The 21,321-nt window shown below is 45.5% G+C and overlaps 1 protein-coding gene across 1 annotated transcript in view; it reads right to left on the bottom strand.

Moving 5' to 3' along the window:
• LOC311148366 (metabotropic glutamate receptor 4-like) overlaps positions 1–21,321 on the bottom strand; it is a gene marked incomplete at both ends in the record, with an annotated part of 274,215 nt that overhangs the window by 92,333 nt on the left and 160,561 nt on the right. Inside the window, 2 exons of the mRNA XM_084185315.1 lie at positions 10,401–10,541; positions 10,849–11,003. Of these exons, the coding sequence (XP_084041441.1) occupies positions 10,401–10,541; positions 10,849–11,003 (296 nt within the window). The remainder of the gene's footprint in view (positions 1–10,400; positions 10,542–10,848; positions 11,004–21,321) is intronic.

The raw sequence follows: 21,321 nt of genomic DNA, 5'->3' as shown, positions 1-21,321 counted from the left end.
ACTGGGAAAAAACTTGAAAAATGAACGTGAAATTTCACACATGTCCGAAAAACACGTGTCTGACTTATGTACAAATTTCACATTATATATATTTTTTTACGGGAGATTTTGCATTTGATTTGTTCATGTGTGTTCACACGTGTCCGAAAACCACAGGTGTATTTTTCACATGTGATTTTTCATGTTTTTTGTTGTTGTTGTAAGGGACAAGTGTGTTATTTATTGAAATGTTTACATTTACTGCTCTGATAGAAATATATCATCTTAATCTACAAAGAGAAATTTCCTCTAATCTAGTTGAATGACTCCAGTCCAGCTAGTACTCCTAGTCGGATGGCGAGACACTTGCTCTTGCTAGCCGACAATTCCACTCCAATATCAATGTGTGGAATTAAAGTACTTATTGGCTTGGCTGATTACCTATCTTTCATTCTCCATTGAATGTGTTTCGTCACCATCTGGCCATGGACACATTGAGCAATACAGGGACCTACAGGTTGAGGTGGTTGTCACCTACAATGTAAACTTAGGCCCCGGGCCAGAAGGTACAAGCAAGGAGATTTGGACTGAGACCTGTGGTTGGATCTGAATTATACATCCAGACTCTGGGGCTTAGGCCTTTCAGTCTGGAGTCACCATCCTAATGGATGAGAGAAAAGTTACTAAAAAGGTACTAAAACCTAACATTATAGTGTAAGTACCTCCAGCTGAGGTGCACTTGTAAGTGGTTGATGTATGTGACTTACAATAACCCTTCTTTTTTTTTTTTGTTCATTCCACATACAATCCACCAACACAAAATCCTAAACTTCTGAGGGGATACACTTGGGTATCAGTCCCCATAACCACCTGTCCCTGGGGTTTCTTATAAAAATTAAATGGATTGCCTTACAGTCCCAACTTCCTCAGTTAAATATTTACAGTAACATCAGCAGTTGGCCAATAGTAGGGGGATGATTTGTAAACATCTGTGTAGCAGGAAATCACAGGAGAATACTCCTTGTTCCCACTTCCCTCAAATTCGATGATTGGGCAAGCTCTCATTTAGGATGTTAATTCTAATTATTATGTTGTCTATTAGAGCAAATCGATCCTTTTACAGAGGTCCAGCACAATCGTATTGCAAAACGTGCCCCTGAAATATTATATAGTGAATGAGAGAGAGAGAGAGAGAGAGAGAGAGAGAGAGAGAGAGAGAGAGAGAGAGAGAGAGAGAGAGAGAGAGAGAGAGAAGCATCTGCTAAATGATGTAAATGTAAATCTAACTCTTTCCTGTACAAAGTTACAGTGCTCCTGGGGCCACTCACTGCAGGAAAACAAAATCTGCAGCAATTTAGCTCAAGAGCTGCCAACATGACAACTGATGAAAGGTATGGGTAAACACAAAGGAATCTTGAAACTTAGGAGGCTAGTCTGTTTGAGAGCATCCCTAAGGCATTGGTATGTGTAGAGACCTTACAGTTAAGTATTGGCTTAATTGACTAATGTTGTGCTAATACTAATGCACTTTCATTATTATTCTCCTGGATTTCTTCAGGCCCCCTGTGACATCTTGGAGCCAAGATGGGAAATCTCATTCATGATTAATAAATATTGCATAATTGTTAAACTCCTCAACATTTTGCTGAATGAGCTAAAATAAACAAAGAGCTTACATTTGTTCTCTTCCTTTATCCAATTTAGAAAACGAATCACCATTCATTTGAATTGTAAATTAGATACATGTTGATGCTGAATGTGGTATGTTGTGGTTCTGGGAGTGTGATATATGTACAATAGTGTGAGTGGTGGTCTTGAATGCATGACTCTATCCTGCTGATTCCTGCTTACAAGCAAAAACTCAAACAGGAAGTAGCAGTGACGCGCTCAATACAGAAGTGGTCCGATGAAGCGAATGCGAAGCTACAGGACTGTTTCACAGACTGGAATATGTTCCGGGATTCATCTGACAACATTGTAGAGTTTACCACATCAGTCACCAGCTTCATTAATAAGTGCATTGACGACGTTGTCCCCACAGTGACCATACGTACGTACATATCCAAAACAGAAGCCATGGATTACAGGCAGCATCCGCACAAGAGTGGCCTCTTTCAAGGACCGGAACACTAATCCTGACGCTTATAAGAAATCCCGCTACGACCTACGACGAGCCATCAAATAGTCAAAAAGTCAATACAGGACTAAGATCGAATTCTACTATGCTGTCTCTGACGCTCGTCGGATGTGGCAGGGCTTGCAAACTATCACGGATTACAAAGGGAAACCCAGCCACGTGCTGCCCATTGACGAGCTAAATGCCTTCTATGCTCCCTTCGAGGAAAGCAACACTGAACCATGCATGAGAGCCCCAGATGTTCCAGACGACTGTGTGATCTCGTTCTCTGTAGCCGATATAAGACCTTTAACCTCTTAAGGATCGGACCTTTTTTTTCAATTTTCACCTAAAATGACAAACCCAAATCGAACTGCCTGTAGCTCAGGACCTGAAGCAAGGATATGTATATTCTTGATACCATTTGAAAGGAAACATTTTGAAGTTTGTTGAAATGTGAAATTAATGTAGGAGAATATAACACATTAGAGCTGGTAAAAGATAACACAAACCAAAAAACATGCGTTTAAAAAAAGAAAAAAATGTTGTTCCATCATCTTTGAAATGCAAGAGAAAGGCCACAATATAGTATTGCAATTTAGGCACAATTTAGATTTCGGCCACTAGATGGCAGCAGTGTGTGTACAAAGTTTCAGACTGATCCAGTGAAGCATTGCAATACTGGACTATTTTGTGTCAAGTCTGCCCAAATGTGCCGAATTGTTCAATTGATACATTTTCAAGTAAATAACTATAGAGAACATACAAAAATGATATGGTAATACAAAATGTAAGTTTACACACTCCCAGGAATGCCATACATGATGGATCATTAGCTTATACACTAACTTTCACACATCTAGATGGCCGGGCGGGTGTGGAGCCAGAGACAGCATGGGTTCAAACTGTAGAACCCAGTTCCTACATTTTAATATAAAAATGGATTATATCAAACAAAACTATGCTACATTTTATCTCTGGGACCCTTAGGATGACAAATCAGAGCAAGATTACTGAATGTAAGTACATTATTTACCTTCAGAGGTGAATGTCTCAAACCAGTTGCCTTGATAAGTTTTTTGTTGCTGTGCACTCTCCTCAAACAATAGCATGGTATTTTTCCACTGTAATAGCTACTGTAAATTGGACAGTGCAGTTAGATTAACAAGAATTTAAGCTTTCTGCCCATATAAGACATGTCTATGTCCTACAAAGTTTGCTGTTACTTACAACAGTCATGCTAATCACATTAGCGCACGTTAGATCAACCGTCCCATCCCGAAAACGGGACACCGATCCCGTAGAGGTTAAACATGTTAACATTCACAAGGCCGCAGGGCCAGACGGATTACCAGGATGCGTACTCAGAGCATGCGCTGACCAGCTGGCAAATGTCTTCGCTGACATTTTCAACCTCTCCCTGACCCATTTCGTAAATGACTATCACCCAGTAGCACTCACATCTCTAGCCATGAAATGCTTCGAAAGGCTGGTCATGGCTCACATCAACACCATCATCCCAGACACCCTGGACCCACTCCAATGCGCATACCGCCCCAACAGATACACAGATGGCACAATCTCTGTTGCACTCCACACTGCCCTCTCCCACCTGGACAAAAGGAACACCTATGTGAGAAATGCTGTTCATTGACTATAGCTCAGCGTTCAACACCATAGTGCCCACAAAGCTCAGGACCCTGGGACTGAACACCTCCCTCTGCAACTGGATCCTGGACTTTCTGACGGCCACCCCGAGGTGGTGAGGGTAGGCAACAACACATCCGCCACACTGACCATCAACACGGGGGGGCCCTCCGGGGTGCGTGCTTAGTCCCCTCCTGTACTCCCTGTTCACCAACGACTGCGTGGCCACGCATGACTCCATCACCATCATTCAGTTAGCTGACGACACAACGGTGGTTGGCCTGATCAACGACGACGATGAGACAGCCTATAAGGAGAAGGTCAGTGATCTGGTAGTGTTGTGCCAGGACAACAACCTCTCCCTCAATGTCAGCATGACAAAGGAGCTGATCCTGGACTACAGGAAATGGAGGGCCCAGCACGCCCCCATCCACATCGACAGTGCTGTAGTGAAGCGGGTCGAAAGCTTCAAGTTCCTCGGTGTCCATATCACTAAGGAATTATCATGGTCCACACACAACAAGAAAGTCATGAAGAAGGCACGGCAACGCCACTTTCCCCTCAGAAGGCTGAAAAGATTCGGCATGGGCCCTCAGATAGGCATCCTCAAAAGGTTCTACAGCTACACCATTGAGAGCATCTTGACTGGCTGCATAACCTCTTGGTATGGCAACTACTTGGTATCCGACCACAAGGTGCTACAGAGGGTAGTGCGTACAGCCCTGTAAATCACTGGGGCCGAGCTCCCTGCCATCCAGGACCTCTATACCAGGCACCCAGCCACCAAAGTCATAGACTATTCTCGCTGCTACCACACGGCAAGGTAACGATGCACCAAGTTTGGAACCAACAGGACCCTGAACAGCTTCTACCCCCAAGCCATAAGACTGCTAAATAGTTAACCAAATAGCAACCCAGACTATCTGCATTGACCTCTTTTGACTCATCCCATACGCTACTGTTACTGTTTATTATCGATCCTGTTGCCTATAGTCACTTTACTCCTACCTACTGTATATACAGTACCAGTCAAAAGTTTGGACACACCTACTAATTCTTTATATATCTTTTTCTAAATATTTATTTTTACTATTTTCTACATCGTAGAATAATAGTGAAGACATCACAACTATGAAATAACACATATGGAATCATGTAGTAAGCAAAAAAGTGTTAAACAAATCAAAATATATGTTATATTTGAGATTCTTCAAAGTAGCCACCCTTTGCCTTGATGACAGCTTTGCACACGCTTGGCATTCTCTCAACCAGCTTCATGAGGTAGTCACCTGGAATGCATTTCAATTAACAGGTGTTCCTTCTTAAAAGTTAATTTGTGGAATTAATGCGTTTGAGTCAATCAGTTGTGTTGTGACAAGGTAGGGTTGGTATACAGAAGATAGCCCTATTTGGTAAAAGACCAAGTCCATTTTATGGTAAGAACAGCTCAAATAAGCAAAGAGAAACGACAGTCCATCATTACTTTAAGACATGAAGGTCAGTCATTACGGAAAACGTCAAGAACTTTGAAAGTTTCTTAAAGTGCAGTCGCAAAAACCATCAAGCGCTATGATGAAACTGGCTCTCATGAGGACCGCCACAGGAAAGGAAGACCCAGAGTTACCTCTGCTGCAGAGGATAAGTTCATTAGAGTTACCAGCTTCAGAAATTGCAGCCCAAATAAATGCTTCACAGAGTTCAAGTAACAGACACATCTCAATATCAACTGTTCAAAGGTGACTGTGTGAATCAGGCCTTCATGGTCGAATTGCTGCAAAGAAACCACTACTAAAGGACACCAATAAGAATAAGAGATTTGCTTGGGCCAAGACACACGAGCAATGTACTTTAGACTGGTGGAAATCTGTCCTTTGGTCTGATGAGTCCAAATTTGAGATTTTTGGTTCCAACCGTCGTGTCTTTGTGAGACACAGAGTAGGTGAACGGATGATCTCTGCATGTGTGGTTCCCACTGTGAAGCAAGGAGGAGGAGGTGTTATGGTGTGGGGGTGCTTTGCTGGTGACACTGTCTGGGATTTATTTAGAATTCAAGGCACACCACAACATTCTGCAGCGATACGCCATCCCATCTGGTTTGCGCTTATTGGGACTTTCATTTGTTTTTCAACAGGACAATGACCCAACACACCTTCAGACTGTGTAAGGGCTATTTGACCAAGAAGGAGAGTGATGGAGTGCTGCATCAGATAACCTGGCCTCCACAATCACCTGACCTCAACCCAATTGAGATGGTTTGGGATGAGTTGGACCGCATAGTGAAAGAAAAGCAGCCAACAAGTACTCAGCATATGTGGGAACTCCTTCAAGAATGTTGGAAAAGCGTTCCAGGTGAAGCTGGTTGAGAGAATGCCAAGTGTGCAAATATATATTTTGATTTGTTTAACACTTTTTTGGTTACTACATGATTCTAACATGATATCTGTTATGTCATAGTTTTGATGTCTTCACTATTATTCTACAATGTAGAAAATAGTAAAAATAAAGAAAAACCCTTGAATGAGTAGGTGTGTCTCAACCTTTGATTGGTACTCCATATTAAAATACAAAAACACAGTCATGGGAAGCACAAATAAAATATTACAAACCAGCCAGAAAAACAGTTACATTCCTCCACAAATACATCCCCAATCAATACTTTAAATTGCCCGAACGGCAACAGAAAATCAAGATGAAATGTGTTTTGAATTTTTTCCAACAATACGGTGCATTAAAACAATTTGATGGCAGGATCATGTTTACTGCTAATTTAGTGCATTTAGGCAGGGGTCGTCAACCTTTTCTTGCCCAGGGACCCCTGCCCAGGCAAACCGTCTTATCTTCAGGTGAATGATAATGGCAAGGAGAATTAATCAACATTTTAAAATGAATAGATTGAATAGATGGTTTTTCATTATTTTGACCTCCCCACATTGTAATTGGAAGAGGAAGTAAACTCTAACAAAAAATAGCAGCTGTTTACTTGGTTAAACAAAGGTTAGCCATGTGTTGGCAAAAATGTATGTAAAAGTCAAGAAAGTTTACCAGCAAGTAGCGTCACTGGCCGCGACTCGTTGGTGCTTTTTGAAAGCCTATGTCAGATACTCCAATGAGTGTAATTAGCTACAATGAGTGTAATTTTCTCAATATTAGGAGTTGAGAAATAATATGTTATCTTTTCTATTGTAGGTATGTAATTCAAGATGTGTTTATTCTGTTGTTGCTAGCGATATTCAGAATGTCTCTAGCAACAACTACCAGGTTGAAACCCATGCATTAAGGTATCAAATTCAGGTCTTACATCAGGTTGTCACACAATGTCACGCCCTGGCTCTGGGGACTCTTATATGTTGAGCCAGGGTGTGGAGTTTATATGTGTTATTTTCTATGTTGTGTTCTAGTTCGTGTTTTCTATGTTGGCCAGGGTGGTTCCCAATCAGAGGCAGCTGATTCTCGTTGTCTCTGATTGGGAACCATACTTAGGCAGCCTGTTGGCACTTTTGTTTTGTGGGATCTTGTTCCGGAAGGTTTGTGTATTTAACCTAGGACTTCACGTATCGTTTATTGTTTTGGTTCGTTGTGTGTACACTAATAAAAGTATGTATGCCTATCACGCTGTGCCTTGGTCCGCTTCATAATATGTCAACGATCGTGACAGAAGATCCCACCTCGACTGGATCAAGCAGCGTGATGAGGAGAGAGGATGGACTTGGGAGGAGATGAGTGCGAGTCTGGCAAGAGGGATGGAGGCCTTGAGCACGGGGGAGAGACAAGCCCAATACATTTTTAGGGGGGGGGCTCACACCGTGGACGGCGAGGCAGCGGGAGGCCGCAATAGAGCGGTTCGGCAGGTTTGCAGAGGAGGCCGCCAGGTTACGGGGGCCACTGGTCACGAGGGAGACGGAGAGTGTAGAGGCACGGCGAGAGGTACTGGGGTGTGTTACCAGTCCGGTCCGGCCCGTTCCTGATCCCCGCACAAGGCCAGTGGTGTGTGTTCCCAGTACGGTCCGGCCTGTTCCTGTCCCTCGCACCAAGCCTGTGGTGCGCGTCGCCAGCCCAGTTCGGCCTGTTCCTGCTCCCCGCACCAAGCCTGTGTTGCGCGTTGCCAGCCCGGTGCGGCCTGTTCCTTCTCCCCGCACCAAGCCAGTGGTGCGCGTCGCCAGCCCGGTCCGGCCTGTTCCTGCTCCCCGCACCAAGCCAGTGGTGCGCGTCGCCAGCCCGGTCCGGCCTGTTCCTGCTCCCCGCACCAAGCCAGTGGTGCGCGTCGACAGCCCGGTCCGGCCTGTTCCTGCTCCCCGCACCAAGCCTGTGGTGCGCGTCGTCAGCCCGGTCAGGCCCGTTCCTGCTCCCCGCACCAAGCCAGTGGTGCGCGTCGTCAGCCCGGTCCGGCCTGTTCCTGCTCCCCGCACCAAGCCAGTGGTGCGCGTCGTCAGCCCGGTCCGGCCCGTTCCTGCTCCCCGCACCAAGCCAGTGGTGCGCGTCGTCAGCCCGGTCCGGCCCGCTCCCCGCACCAAGCCAGTGGTGCGCGTCGTCAGTCCGGCACGGTCCGTGCCTGTTCCACCTGTGCCTGGTCTGGCACCGGTCAGCTGCTCCACACCGGAGCCAGAGCAATCCGCTCCACCGGCGTTCAGTCCAGCTCCGGCCAGCAGGGCCAGACCACGAGGGCGAGAGAGAGAGTGGTGGTCACGCCCGGAGCCGGATCCGCCTCCGAGGCGGAATGCCCACCCGGCCCCTCCCCTGTTGGGTTTAGTTGGCGCGGTCGCAGTCCGGGGTACTGTCACGCCCTGGCTCTGGGGACTCTTATATGTTGAGCCAGGGTGTGGAGTTTCTATGTGTTATTTTCTATGTTGTGTTCTAGTTCGTGTTTTCTATGTTGGCCAGGGTGGTTCCCAATCAGAGGCAGCTGATTCTCGTTGTCTCTGATTGGGAACCATACTTAGGCAGCCTGTTGGCACTTTTGTTTTGTGGGATCTTGTTCCGGAAGGTTTGTGTATTTAACCTAGGACTTCACGTATCGTTTATTGTTTTGGTTCGTTGTGTGTACACTAATAAAAGTATGTACGCCTATCACGCCTGGTCCGCTTCATCATGTGTCAACGATCGTGACACACAAGCTCTACAGTAGTTCCCACCTCATGCATTAACTAAAGTTATCACGATCGTTTACGAACGAGAAGGACCAAGGCGCAGCGTGATATGCATTCATATTTATTAACGACTAAACACACGACAAAACAACAAACGAAACGTGAAGTCCAAGGTAGCATACAAACAACATACCTTACACGGAACATGATCCCACCACTAACAGGTGCCAAAAGGCTGCCTAAGTATGGTCCCCAATCAGAGACAACGATCTACAGCTGCCTCTGATTGGGAACCACCCCTGCCAACATAGATCTACACATTCTAGATCTAACACATAGAAAACAACATAGCAAACACAACACAGAAAATACACACCCTGACTCAAATAATACAAGTCCTCAGAGTCAGGGCGTGACAAAAGTACATATGTGTTTAGGATCTGAACACAATTAATGACTCAGGCTATGTTTCTCAAACCACCCTGGATCCCCTTTGATCACCTAGAACTGAACCTGTAGAAAAGTGGAGACAACACATCTTCTGGTCTAATACCCCGTCTTCACTGCAAATAGTTCTCGGGCCCCTGATTTATAGAATTGTGATGTAATGGCATCATGCAACTGTTGCGAGGAAACCCATCAGCTCCTAGCAACTATCGTAGCAAGCTGATGAAAGCATGAAACATTAGGAAGGAAGGAATCAATCATCAGCGCTTCACAATCCAACCAATTCAAGAATCAGTCCAGTCTGGGCTGATTAAAATCCTGCAGATTGTGTTGTCTGTACAAGGAAATGAAAGACAGTCAGGCTTGGAGTGCCTACTGATTTTAATGACCTGGGAGCTTGTCTCTAATATGCTGATTGGATTTGCTATTGATTATGTTTTCAACTTGTGTAATGGCCCAGTTTTGGTGATTGCTATTGTACTGCAGTGCAGATTGAACTTGGCAACAGGGAGTCATGGGAACATTTAATCATGTCTAATGGAACAAGAGAATCATAGCCTTTACTCAAACACATCGCATTTCCCCAAAATGTACCGTAGCTCATACTACAGTAGCCTACATCTCTGCAAATACATAAGGCTGTTGGAGAAGGGTTATAAATGTATATTTCAAGTGCAAATACTGTAATGAAACCAATCTATTTTGTTGGCATTGCACTTTCCAAAACACATTCCACATTTATGCAGTCACACTCCAGCGCGATATAGTTCCTGATTCTTCTATTCTGCTTAATTGAACCCATTAAATGGTATGACCCTGTATTTGTGTATTCAGCAGGCACTGCATTACATGGTCTCTTGTGAAGTGATATTTGACTAATCAAAGTTCCTGGCAGAGTTTGGAACTTACCACAGAAATGTTTATAGCCCTGCAATCTGGGAATACATTTTGGGCTCCATGTTTCTCACCCCTGCATGAAAAATAACCATAGTATTTTAAGTAGATGTAATGGCACATCATCCAAGACATGTCGGAATACAACAACTAGCGATTGCATCTGTGAGTTCATAAACAATCAGAGTGTGTGTGGGAGTAGGTTATGGTAAACAAGGAAATCCTATTCTTACTTGTGCACTTTTTGATGCTGGATCCTTTCTTCAGAGCGTGTCGACTGAGTTTGCACTGAAAGTTGTTTTCCCAGAACTCTGCAAACCAAATATTCCTTCTGTTGTTATCCAACGTTCTGCTGATAAAGTAGCGATCAAACCCTAGAGAGATCAATGAGAGGCACAGTTGGATTTAGAGCCACCAGCTGAACTACTGCAGAGATGTGTATTGGATTTTCTGATTACTTTATCAACACGTTTTTTTCAGCACTACCTCCACATAGTACTACTTTCATCTTACAGGTGTTCCTATATCCTGCTGTTGTTTACAGTATATGTCAGTGTTTTATATGGAAATATCAGGGTATTTGAATTGCATTGTCAAAGACAACAAAAAATAGACACAAAGTGTGTCATTTAAATTTGACAATAAAGAATATAGACATCATATTCTGTATAACATCAGTACCTCGGATGGACTGCCGTTTAGGTAGGATGGTAACAGCACCTTCTGCCATCTCCTCCTGGTTCAGTATGGGGGAGATCTTAGACCCCCAGCTGTCTGATCCCACCCAGATGAAATGTCCTGTCTGGTTGTCCTTCTTAGCTGCTTGAAGAAGCCGCCTGCAGGAGGGGCAAAGAGAGAATACAATACAATTATTGCCATTTATATACATAATTCACCTACTCATGGGGCTGGATGATTATTTAAATACGTTGTGTTGGTACTGGACATGAACAGAAGCCTAACTGCACACATCGTGGGTCAATTGCAGGACCAGCACAACACACTAAAGAAGAACCCTGTTTGAACCACTGCTCCCCTCCCTGCCTGTGACAGAGTGTCCCCTCTGGTGTTGTGTGCATGGTGCAGGCTAGCGAACACCCATCCCTGCCTGCCAGTGCTGCTACATTACTCCAGGTTTGGTCCCTCCCTGGTAATAGAGCTAATTAAAAAGCAACCAGGATGAGCCAGCCAGCGTTCCCTGCTGTTCCACCAGGCTCTGTATTCATCACTCCTTCTGCTGCCCCTAGGACCATGTACAGGAAGCACAGTCATTATAACAGGACCACAGTACTGGAAACACAGTCGCTACGACAGCCAGGTACAATAACAATACAGTGTATCCCGAAGTCACTCTGCCACCCCTTTGCCTCATCAATCAACCCAGAATGAAGAGACAGAGTAATGCATGTTTGAGTTATAATGACTTTTCTCCTACCTCACACTGAATAAACATGGTTTATTCTGAGCCCCAGCTTTCCCATATAGCTTTACAGGAGAATATAATGTCTGTAACAAAACCTACAGTATACTAATGTCATGTCAGATGCTCTTTTTTTGACTCACTTGGAGAAGGACTTGTCTGTCAACTGTCAATTGCAACCCCCCCTTGAGGTCATTTACATAACAATCTTGTTTATCACAGAAACACCAAGTGTTCTCATCATGGTGTGAGTCATTTAGTGAGGAAAGGTTGGCATGACAATCTATGGCATGTCAGAAATTACTCAATTACATACTGAAGGTCTATGTTTAGGACAAAATGCATGATGGCACTAACATCCTTCTCCTAGCTTTCTGCTAGCCTGAGTGCTGAAAACTCAGAATATACAGCACCAGTCAAAAGTTTGGATACTGTTGCACTAGCCTTCGCTTTGGCTCCCCCTCCTGTCCAGCTCAGGAGTTCGGCGTCGCCGGCCTTCTAGCTGCTGCCGAACCTGCTGCTGGAAAACGCCCTTCACTCATCAACCCCGGACTCCCTCTGTCATTTGTCTTTGTCGGTCATTGTTGTACCAATTTGTAAGTCGCTCTGGATAAGAGCGTCTGCTAAATGATGTAAATGTAAATGTATATGTTGCTTGTTTTCCTGATAGGAATCTCTCCTACTATTTCCTGAGTACTTTATATTTGGCACTGTGGGTTTCGTCCCGCTTTAAGCTATGGTGCTTTAATAAATTCAGTAGTTCTAAACCTGCGACTGCCTCCTGCCTACTCCTCTCTACACTTGTGACAGAATGACCGACCCAAGAAAACAGGAGGCTGCAGGACATCCCGACCTCTCCGCTGTAGTAGCGAAGCACGACTCGTGCCTGGAGCACTTCGGGACTGCCATGGACGAGGTGATCCAGACCGTACGCCAACTGCAGGCTACACCTCCACCTTCCCAGTTCCTCACAGTCGTTCCAGCCACCCCACCACTATCTACATCACCCGGTCCGATCAGCAACGTCCACCTGCCCCTCCAGGATGCGGTTTTACGGCACCCCAGCTCACTATAGGGGGTTTCTCCTGCAGTGTGACCTCCACCTTGCACGTCATGCCGGGACGGCCTCCGAGAGGGACAAGGTGGCCTTGGTGATTTCAGTGCTGACAGGCCGTGCTCTGGAGTGGGCACACACCGTCTGGGAGAGGGACGGTCCAGGAGTACAGTCCAATGAGCGCGTCACCCAACTCTTCTGTGCCGTTTTCGACCACCCAAACGAGGGCCGAGAGGGAGGTGAGCGTCTCCTCCATCTGCGCCAGGGGTCCAGGACAGCGTCTGAGTATGCTCTGGATTTCCGGACGGTGGCTGGAACGACTAGGCCTTGTTGACGGTTTTCCGCAGTGGGCTACAGGCGGACGTCCAGACCGAGCTGGCCTGTCACGATGAGGATCTCATTCTGGACCAGCTCATTGCCATGGCCATCCGCCTGGATAATCTCCTGCGTGCCCGTCGTCGCCCATCCCAGGGGTTCGGGTCTCTCCCAGGAACCTGCAGTGAGACTGAGCCCATGGAGGGGACCCCAACAGGGTCTCTGCGGGAAGTCGGACCACTCCTGGAACACCTGTCACAGAAGGAGAACCAGGCGAGGAAGTGACAGGCCGAGGAGCGCTCCTGCACCTTCCCAGGTAGGCGTGGACGTGCCTTGCTCCTCTCTGTCCACCCAGCCCGTCCTCCTCCCTGTCACCTTCCTGGACTATCCTGGTCCCCCACTGAGTCCTGCCCTAGTGGACTCAGGTGCTGCAGGCAATTTCCTAGACCGGTCAGTGGCCTTATCATTACGCATTCCTCTAGTCCCTTTACAACCCCCTATCCCAGTCCATGCCCTAGACAACCGTCCCCTAGGAACAGGACCAGTGAGCCAGACCACAATCCCAATTTCCCTCACATTTGATCACAACCCCCATGAACGCATCACGTTCCTCATCGTAGACTCTCCTGCACACAGTTTTAGGTCTCCCCTGGTTACAGTTGCATAACCCCAGTATATTGTGGACAGAGAGGAGGTTGTTGGGTTGGTCGCAGGAATGTCAGGGGAGGTGTCTCTCGGTGTCTATCTGTGCCACCTCCGTGGAAAGTCCGGTCCAGGCCACCCACATCCCTATCCCGGAGGAATACTGGGACCTACAGGTGGCCTTTTCGAAGACTTGTGCAACGTGCCTGCCCCCTCATCGCCCATGGGAATGCACTATCGACCTACTGCTGGGTTCTACCCTCCCGCGGGGGCACATCTACCCTCTCTCGCATGCAGAGACCGAAGTCATGGAGGTCTACATCCTAGAGGCGCTGACCTCTCCGGCCTCTTCCAGCTTCTTTTTCATGAAGAAGAAGGACAGAGGTCTCCGCCCCTGTATAGATTACCGGACACTGAATAAGGCTACAGTTAAATTCAGTTATCCCCTGCCTCTCATACCAACTATGATCGAACAGATGCACGGTGCAAAGTACTTTACTAAATTAGATTTACGCAGTGCCTACAACCTGGTGCGCATCAGAGAGGGGGATGAATGGAAGACCGCCTTCAGCACCAGCACCGTGCACTACGAATACAGGGTAATGCCCTACAGCCTGACAAATGCACCCTTGGTGTTCCAATCCTTCATTAACAAGGTGTTTAGAGACATGTTGGTTCGCTCTGTAGTGGTGTAAATAGATGACATCTTGGTGTACTCCAATACAAGCGAGCAACTTGTCGCTCATGTCAGGTCCGTTTTGGAGAGGCTGATAGGGCATCACCTGTACGCCAAGGTGGAGAAGTGCCTTTCTTCCAGCAGGCGGTCTCCTTCCTGGGCTATCAGATATCCACCATGGGAGTGGAGATGGAAGAACAGAGGGTCAGTGCAGTAAGGTCGTGGCCTGTTCCCTCCAACATCAAGGCGGTGCAGTGCTTCCTAGGTTTTGGCAACTATTTCAGGTCCTTCATTAGCGGTTTAAGCACAGTGGTGGCCCCTCTCACCTCCCTCCTGAAGGGAGGTCCTCGACAGCTGTGCTGGACTGGGAAGGCCAACGAAGCCTTTCGGGCGCTCAAGGAACAGTTTACGAACGCACCGGTTCTGGTTCACCCTGACTCTCTCTGCCCCTCATCGTGGAGGTGGATGCCTCCGAGGTTGGAGTAGGGGCTGTTCTCTACCAACGTACTGGATCGCCACCTAAACTTCATCCATGCGCCTTCTACTCACGGAAGCTGTCTCCCGCGGAGCGGAATTATGACGTGGGGGATCGTGAGTTGTTGGCAATCAAGAAGGAGCTGAAGGCAAGGCGGTACTGGTTGGTGGGTGCTCAACACCCATTCCTTGTCTGGAAGGACAACCGGAACCTAGAGTACATTCGAGCAGCGAAGAGGATGAACCCGCCTCAGGCCAGGTGGTCCCTATTCTTCACCAGGTTTGACTTTACCCTCTCCTACTGGCCGGGATCTAAGAACGCTAAGGCCGATGCGTTGTCCTGAGTGCATGACACAGAAGATCGGAGGGAGGAAGTGACACCCATTATTCCCCTGTCCCACACTGTGGCTCCTGTCGTGTGGAATGTGGATGCAGACATCCGTCGAGCCCTGCAACAGGAGCACTCCCCTGCCCACTGTCCCGAGGAGCGTATCTACAGTTGAAGTCGGAAGTTTACATACACCTTAACCAAATACATTTAAACTCAGTTTTTCACAATTCCTGGTCAGTTAGGATCACCACTTTATTTTAAGAATGTGAAATGTCAGAATAATAGTAGAGAGAATGATTTATTTCAGCTTTTATTTCTTTCATCACATTCCTAGTGGGTCAGAAGTTTACATACACTCAATTAGTATTTGGTAGCATTGCCTTTAAATTGTTTAACTTGGGTCAAACTTTTCGGGTAGCCTTCCACAATAAATTGGGTAAATTTTGGCCCATTCCTCCTGACAGAGCTGGTGTAACTGAGTCAGGTTTGTAGGCCTCCTTGCTCGCACACGCTTTTTCAGTTCTGCCCACAAATTTTCTATAGGATTGAGGTCAGGGCTTTGTGATGGCCACTCCAATACCTTGACTTTGTTGTCCTTAAGGCATTTTGTCACAACTTTGGAAATATGCTTGTGGTCATTGTCCAATTGGAAGACCCATTTGCGACCAAGCTTTAACTTCCTGACTGATGTCTTGAGATGTTGCTTCAATATATCCACATAATTTTCCTTCCTCATCATGCCATCTATTTTGTGAAGTGCACCAGTCACTCCTGCAGCAAAGCACCCCCACGGCATGATGCTTCACGGTTGGGATGGTGTTCTTCAGCTTGCAAGCAGCCCCCTTTTTCCTCCAAGCATAACGATGGTCATTATGGCCAAACAGGTCTATTTTTGTTTCATCAGACCAGAGGACATTTCTCCAAAAAGTACGATCTTTGTCCCCATGTGCAGTTTCAAACCGTAGTCTGGCTTTTTTATGGCCGTTTTGGAGCAGTGGTTCTTCCTTGCTGAGCGGCCTTTTAGGTTATGTCGATATAGGACTTGTTTTACTGTGGAAGCTGAGCCCGCGGTTTGTGGGAACGTTCAAAGTCCTGAGGAGAATCATTGAGGTGACGTACAGATTACAGCTCCCCGTCAATTACCGAATCTCACCCTCATTTTATGTATCTCTCCTCAGGTCGGTGGCAGCTGGTCCCTTGGCTAGTGCTGGACCCCACAACGCACCGCCCCCTCTCTTGGACGTCGAGGGAGCCCCGGCATACTCAGTCCGCAGCCTGTTGGACTAAAGGCCTCTCCAGTACCTGGTCTACTGGGAGGGGTACGGTCCCGAAGAGTGGTGCTGGGTTCTGGCGCGGGACAGTGAGACCATTCTCTCATTCGGGATTTCCACAGGCGTCATCCCACTGAACCGCACAGCGTCTCCGGGGTCATCCCCATAGTCAGCGGTGCCCAGCTTCTGGAGCAGCGCCTCAGGGGTGGTGGCGTACTGTCAAACCAGCCTTCGCTTTGGCTCTCCTTCCTGTCCTGCCCAGGCGTTTGGTGTCGCCGGCCTTCTAGCTGCTGCCCAACCTGCTGCTGGAAAAAGCCCTTCACTCATCAACCCCGGTTCCAACCGCCGTGTCTTTGTGAGACGCAGAGTAGGTGAATGGATGTTCTCCACATGTGTGGTTCCCACTGTGAAGCATGGAGGAGGAGGTGTGATGGTGTGGGGGTGCTTTGCTGGTGACACTGTCTGTGATTTATTTAGAATTCAAGGCACACTTAACCAGCATGGCTACCACAGCATTCTGCAGTGATACGCCATCCCATCTGGTTTGCGCTTAGTGGGACTATCATTTGTTTTTCAACAGGACAATGACCCAACACACCTCCAGGCTGTGTAAGGGCTATTTGACCCAGAAGGACAGTGATGGAGTGCTGCATCAGATAACCTGGCCTCCACAATCACCCGACCTCAACCCAATTGAGATGGTTTGGGATGAGTTGGACCGCAGAGTGAAGGAAAAGCAGCCAACAAGTGCTCAGCATATGTGGGAACTCCTTTAAGAATGTTGCAAAAGCTGGTTGAGAGAATTCCAAGAGTGTGCAAAGCTGTCATCAAGGCAAAGGGTGGCTATTTCAAGAATCTCAAATATAAAATATAATTTGATTTGTTTAACACTTTTTTTGGTTACTACGTGATTCCATGTGGTGTTATTTCATAGTTTTTATGTCTTCACTTATTATTCTACAATGTAGGAAATAGTAAAAATAAAGAAAAACCCTTCAATGAATAGGTGTGTCCAAACTTTTGACTGGTACTGTATATAAAAAATATATATTAAGTGGACGCCAACTCACATTGACTGGGTTCAAGGGTAGAGCAGGCATGCTTGGCAGAAATCCCCCTGGCTTGTTATAATTACTATATATCCAGACTATTACCCATTATCATTCTTGGATAAGTCAATGTGCATTTTGTGTCACTGGCCTACACACAATACCCCATAAAGTCAAAGTGGAATTATGATTTTAGAAATGTTTACAAATTAATTAAAAATGAAAAGCTGAAATGTCTTAAGTCAATAAGTATTCAACCCCTTTGTTATGGCAACCCTAAATAATTTCAGGAGTAAAAATGTGCTTAACAAGTCACATAATAAGCTGCATGGACTCACTCTGTGTGCAATAATAGTGTTTAGCATGATTTTTGAATGACTACCTCATCTCTGTACCCAACACATACAATTATCTGTAAGGTCCCTCAGTCGAGCAGTGAATTTAACTTTATGTCCTGAAAACAAAGTGTTATGTTTGGGGCAAATCCATCAAAACACATCACTAAGTGCCACTCTTCATATTTTCAAGTATGGTGTTGGCTGCATCGTGTTATGAGTATGCTTGTCATCGGCAAGGACTAGGGAGTTTTTAGGATAAAAATAAACGTAATAGAGCTAAGCACAGGTGAAAAAGAGCACCACCATGTGATAGTCTCCAAAAAGAGGTGCCGGTGTCGACTATAGGTGCAACTGCCCCTGCGTTCCGGTTAGAGAACGTAAATGACCAGTAGGAGACAGCAATACAATCCACACTTTATTACCACACTGAACAGACAGGCACACACACACAGCGATAGGAAGAGGAATAGTCAAATATGCACTAAACACCAGTCAGGGAGTCCAGAAGAAGCATTGTCAATGTGGAAGGGTTCAAACGTGAGTTGATGTGGAGGACAGGAGCTTACAGAGGTTGTCTTAACCTGTCCTCCTCCTGGAAACAACTGAAGAGTTGAGAGGCAGAGTGGGGTTCTGCTGCTCCCAGGGTAGATCATAGATTGGTTGATCAGGTCAGCTGACTCTGTTCCCTGGCAACCTGGTCCCTAACACATACTGTAGGTCTGAATTGGCTTCTGCCACTGGACAATAGGGCCAGGCTGAGGCGGGAGATGGTAACCCCTGATGCAGCTGAAAATTCACACAGAGTTTGTCTATATGTCCTAGTCAGAGAGAGGGTTCAGTGAAGGTTTAATGATTTAAGGTATAGGGTTTTATACAACAGGCAAAATCCTATAGGAAAACCTGGTTCAGTCTGCTTTCCAACAGACACTGGAAGATAAAATTCACCTTTCAGCAGGACAATCACCTAAAACACAAGGCCAAATATACACTGGAGTTGCTTACCAAGACGATGTTGAATGTTCCTGAGTGGCCTAGTTACAGTTTTGACTTAATTCAGTGATCAACAACCAACTTGACAGAGCTTGAAGACATTACAGAGTATTCTGTGTAGATTGTTGACAACAAATGACAATAAATCAATTTTAATCCCACTTTGTAACACAACAAAATATGGAAAAAGTAAAGGCTCTGTATAAAACTATTTTCTACAGATGTTTAATGTTGAGAAAAAGCTATAGGACAGGGTAGAAAAGGGCAAAGTTATTTAAAGGTAACTTTGGTTATGTAATACTTTGCTTTTGGATACTCACATTGGTTTATTTGTGTTACTTGATTCAGCAAACCTGATTTATCTTTAAAAAAGCCTATTACCTATTACTGCATAGAACGTCAACATCCCTGTATTTGGTGTCTTGCCTCTGAGGGCAGATACTTATTACAACATATCAATAAGAATGTGCTTTCATTATTTGTTACATATGCAAGTACAAATTGAATTTTAAAGTCATTGCTATATTCTTGAATAGACTGTAAATAGTTTACAGGATACTTCAAATACAATAAAATTGTCAATACATTGTGTAGGTCTCTCTCTCTCTCTCTCAATTCAATTTGCTCTATTGGCATGATGTAACAATGTACATTTTGCCAAAGCTTAATTTGGAGATTTACAATATTAACATAGTTAAAATAATAAGAATCAATATTGTCAACGGGACAACAGTAACAACAATAACCAAGGGTCAAAATAACCATACATGAAACAATAACAATAACAATGGCATAGAGGACATGTGCAGGTTGGTTGGTCTGTCAGACCCTGTCCCTCATCTTATGGCAGGCAGCAATGTAGTGCGCTGCCAACCCACAGCTCTCTGCGTCCTCCCCCAACAGGACGGGTAGCCTATTCTCATCAGAGAGGTCTTTGAAACCTTGAATAAGGGTTTCAAATTTGGAGAAATGACACTCTCTACTTGTTTTATATTTTTTACATTTTGTCAGGAAATACAGCTCTGTCTCGGGTTTTGCTGTGGTGCAGTGGTTGCACAACCTTTCCTCTACAGGGAGCCAGGTTTTCCTGTGCCTACCCTTCTCAATGGCAAGGCTGTGCTCACTGAGCCTGTACTTTGTCAAGGTTTTTCTAAGGTTTTGATCAGTAACAATAGTCAAATAGTTTGCCACGGTGTACTGTCAATTTATGGCCGGATAACACTGTATTTTGCTTTGTGCTTGTTTCCCAATAAGTAATGTAGTTTTGTTTTGACTGTGTTGTAATTTGGTTTATTCGGATTGATTGGATGTGCTGGTCCTGAGGCTTCAGTGTGTTAGTAGAACAGGTTTGTGAACTCAGCCCCAGGACCAGCTGGATGAGGGAACTATTTTCTTTGCTCAACCCTCTGTGTAAAGGGTTCCACCTTGGAACTCAAAATGGTTCTACCTGGAACCGAAAGGGTTCTACCTGGAACCAAAAATGGTTCTTTAAAGGGTTCTCCTATGGGGACAGCCGAAGAACCCTTTTAGGTTCTACATAGCACATTTTTTTCTAAGAGTGTACCATAAGCCACTGCAGTGTTGTGTTGTGAAATGTTTAGGATGCTATGTGTGTGTATCAAATGACAGACAGATGGCAAATGTTGCATCGTATCAATGTGGAGGACAAACCCATACATTATGCTATACATGTACTGTACACTGAGTGTACAAAATGTTCTTTCCATGATATAAACTGACCAGGTGAATCCACGTGAAAGCTATGATCAATCCCTTATTGTTGTCACCTGTTAAATCCACTTCAATCAGTGTAGATTAAGGGGAGGATACAGGTTAAAGAAGACAATTGATACATGGATTGTGTATGTGTGCCATTCAAAGGGTGAATGGGCAAGACAAAATATTGAAGTGCCTTTGAACGGGGTATGGTAGTAGGTGCCAGGCACACCAGTTTGAGCGTGTCAAGAACTGCAACGATGCTGGGTTTTTCACGTTCAACAGTTTCCCGTGTGTATCAAGAATGGTCCACCACCCAAAGGACATCCAGCCAACTCGACACAACTGTGGGATGCATTGGAGTCAACATAGGCCAGCATCCCTGTGGAACGCTTTCAACACCTTGCAGTCCATACCCCGACAAATTGAGGCTGTTCTGAGGGCAAAAGGGGGTGCAACTCAATATTAGGAAGCTGTTCCTAATGTTTTGTACACTCAGTGTATATTCTATGCTTGTGTTAGTAGTAGCTAGGTTTTGAATATGCTGTAAAACATAATGGCTAGCTGCAACACACATCACCAGCTGTCGCCCCATGACACTGATCAGATGCTCCTCAGTCCTCAGGACACCTAAAGGTTTACAACACTGCAGGGGAATGGCGGAAATGAAACAAGATGCAACAGATTGATAATTGCTGTAAACTAGATATATATACCTCAGATGAGAAGAACATATAATCAGAATGTAGTTAGATTGAATGTGTTTAATGTGAACTGGCACATATCCCTTTCACTGTGGACATCTAATGAAAACAAAGCTGTTAAAACTTACTGAAAATGGTGTATTTCATTTTAGGGATGTTCAAGCATGGTGGGGA

Source organism: Coregonus lavaretus (genome assembly GCF_964263955.1).
Source record: "Coregonus lavaretus genome assembly, chromosome: 20".
Classification (NCBI taxonomy): Eukaryota; Metazoa; Chordata; class Actinopteri; order Salmoniformes; family Salmonidae; genus Coregonus; species Coregonus lavaretus.
Note: the sequence above shows the minus strand (reverse complement) of the source record. Positions and strands in the feature narration are given on the sequence as shown.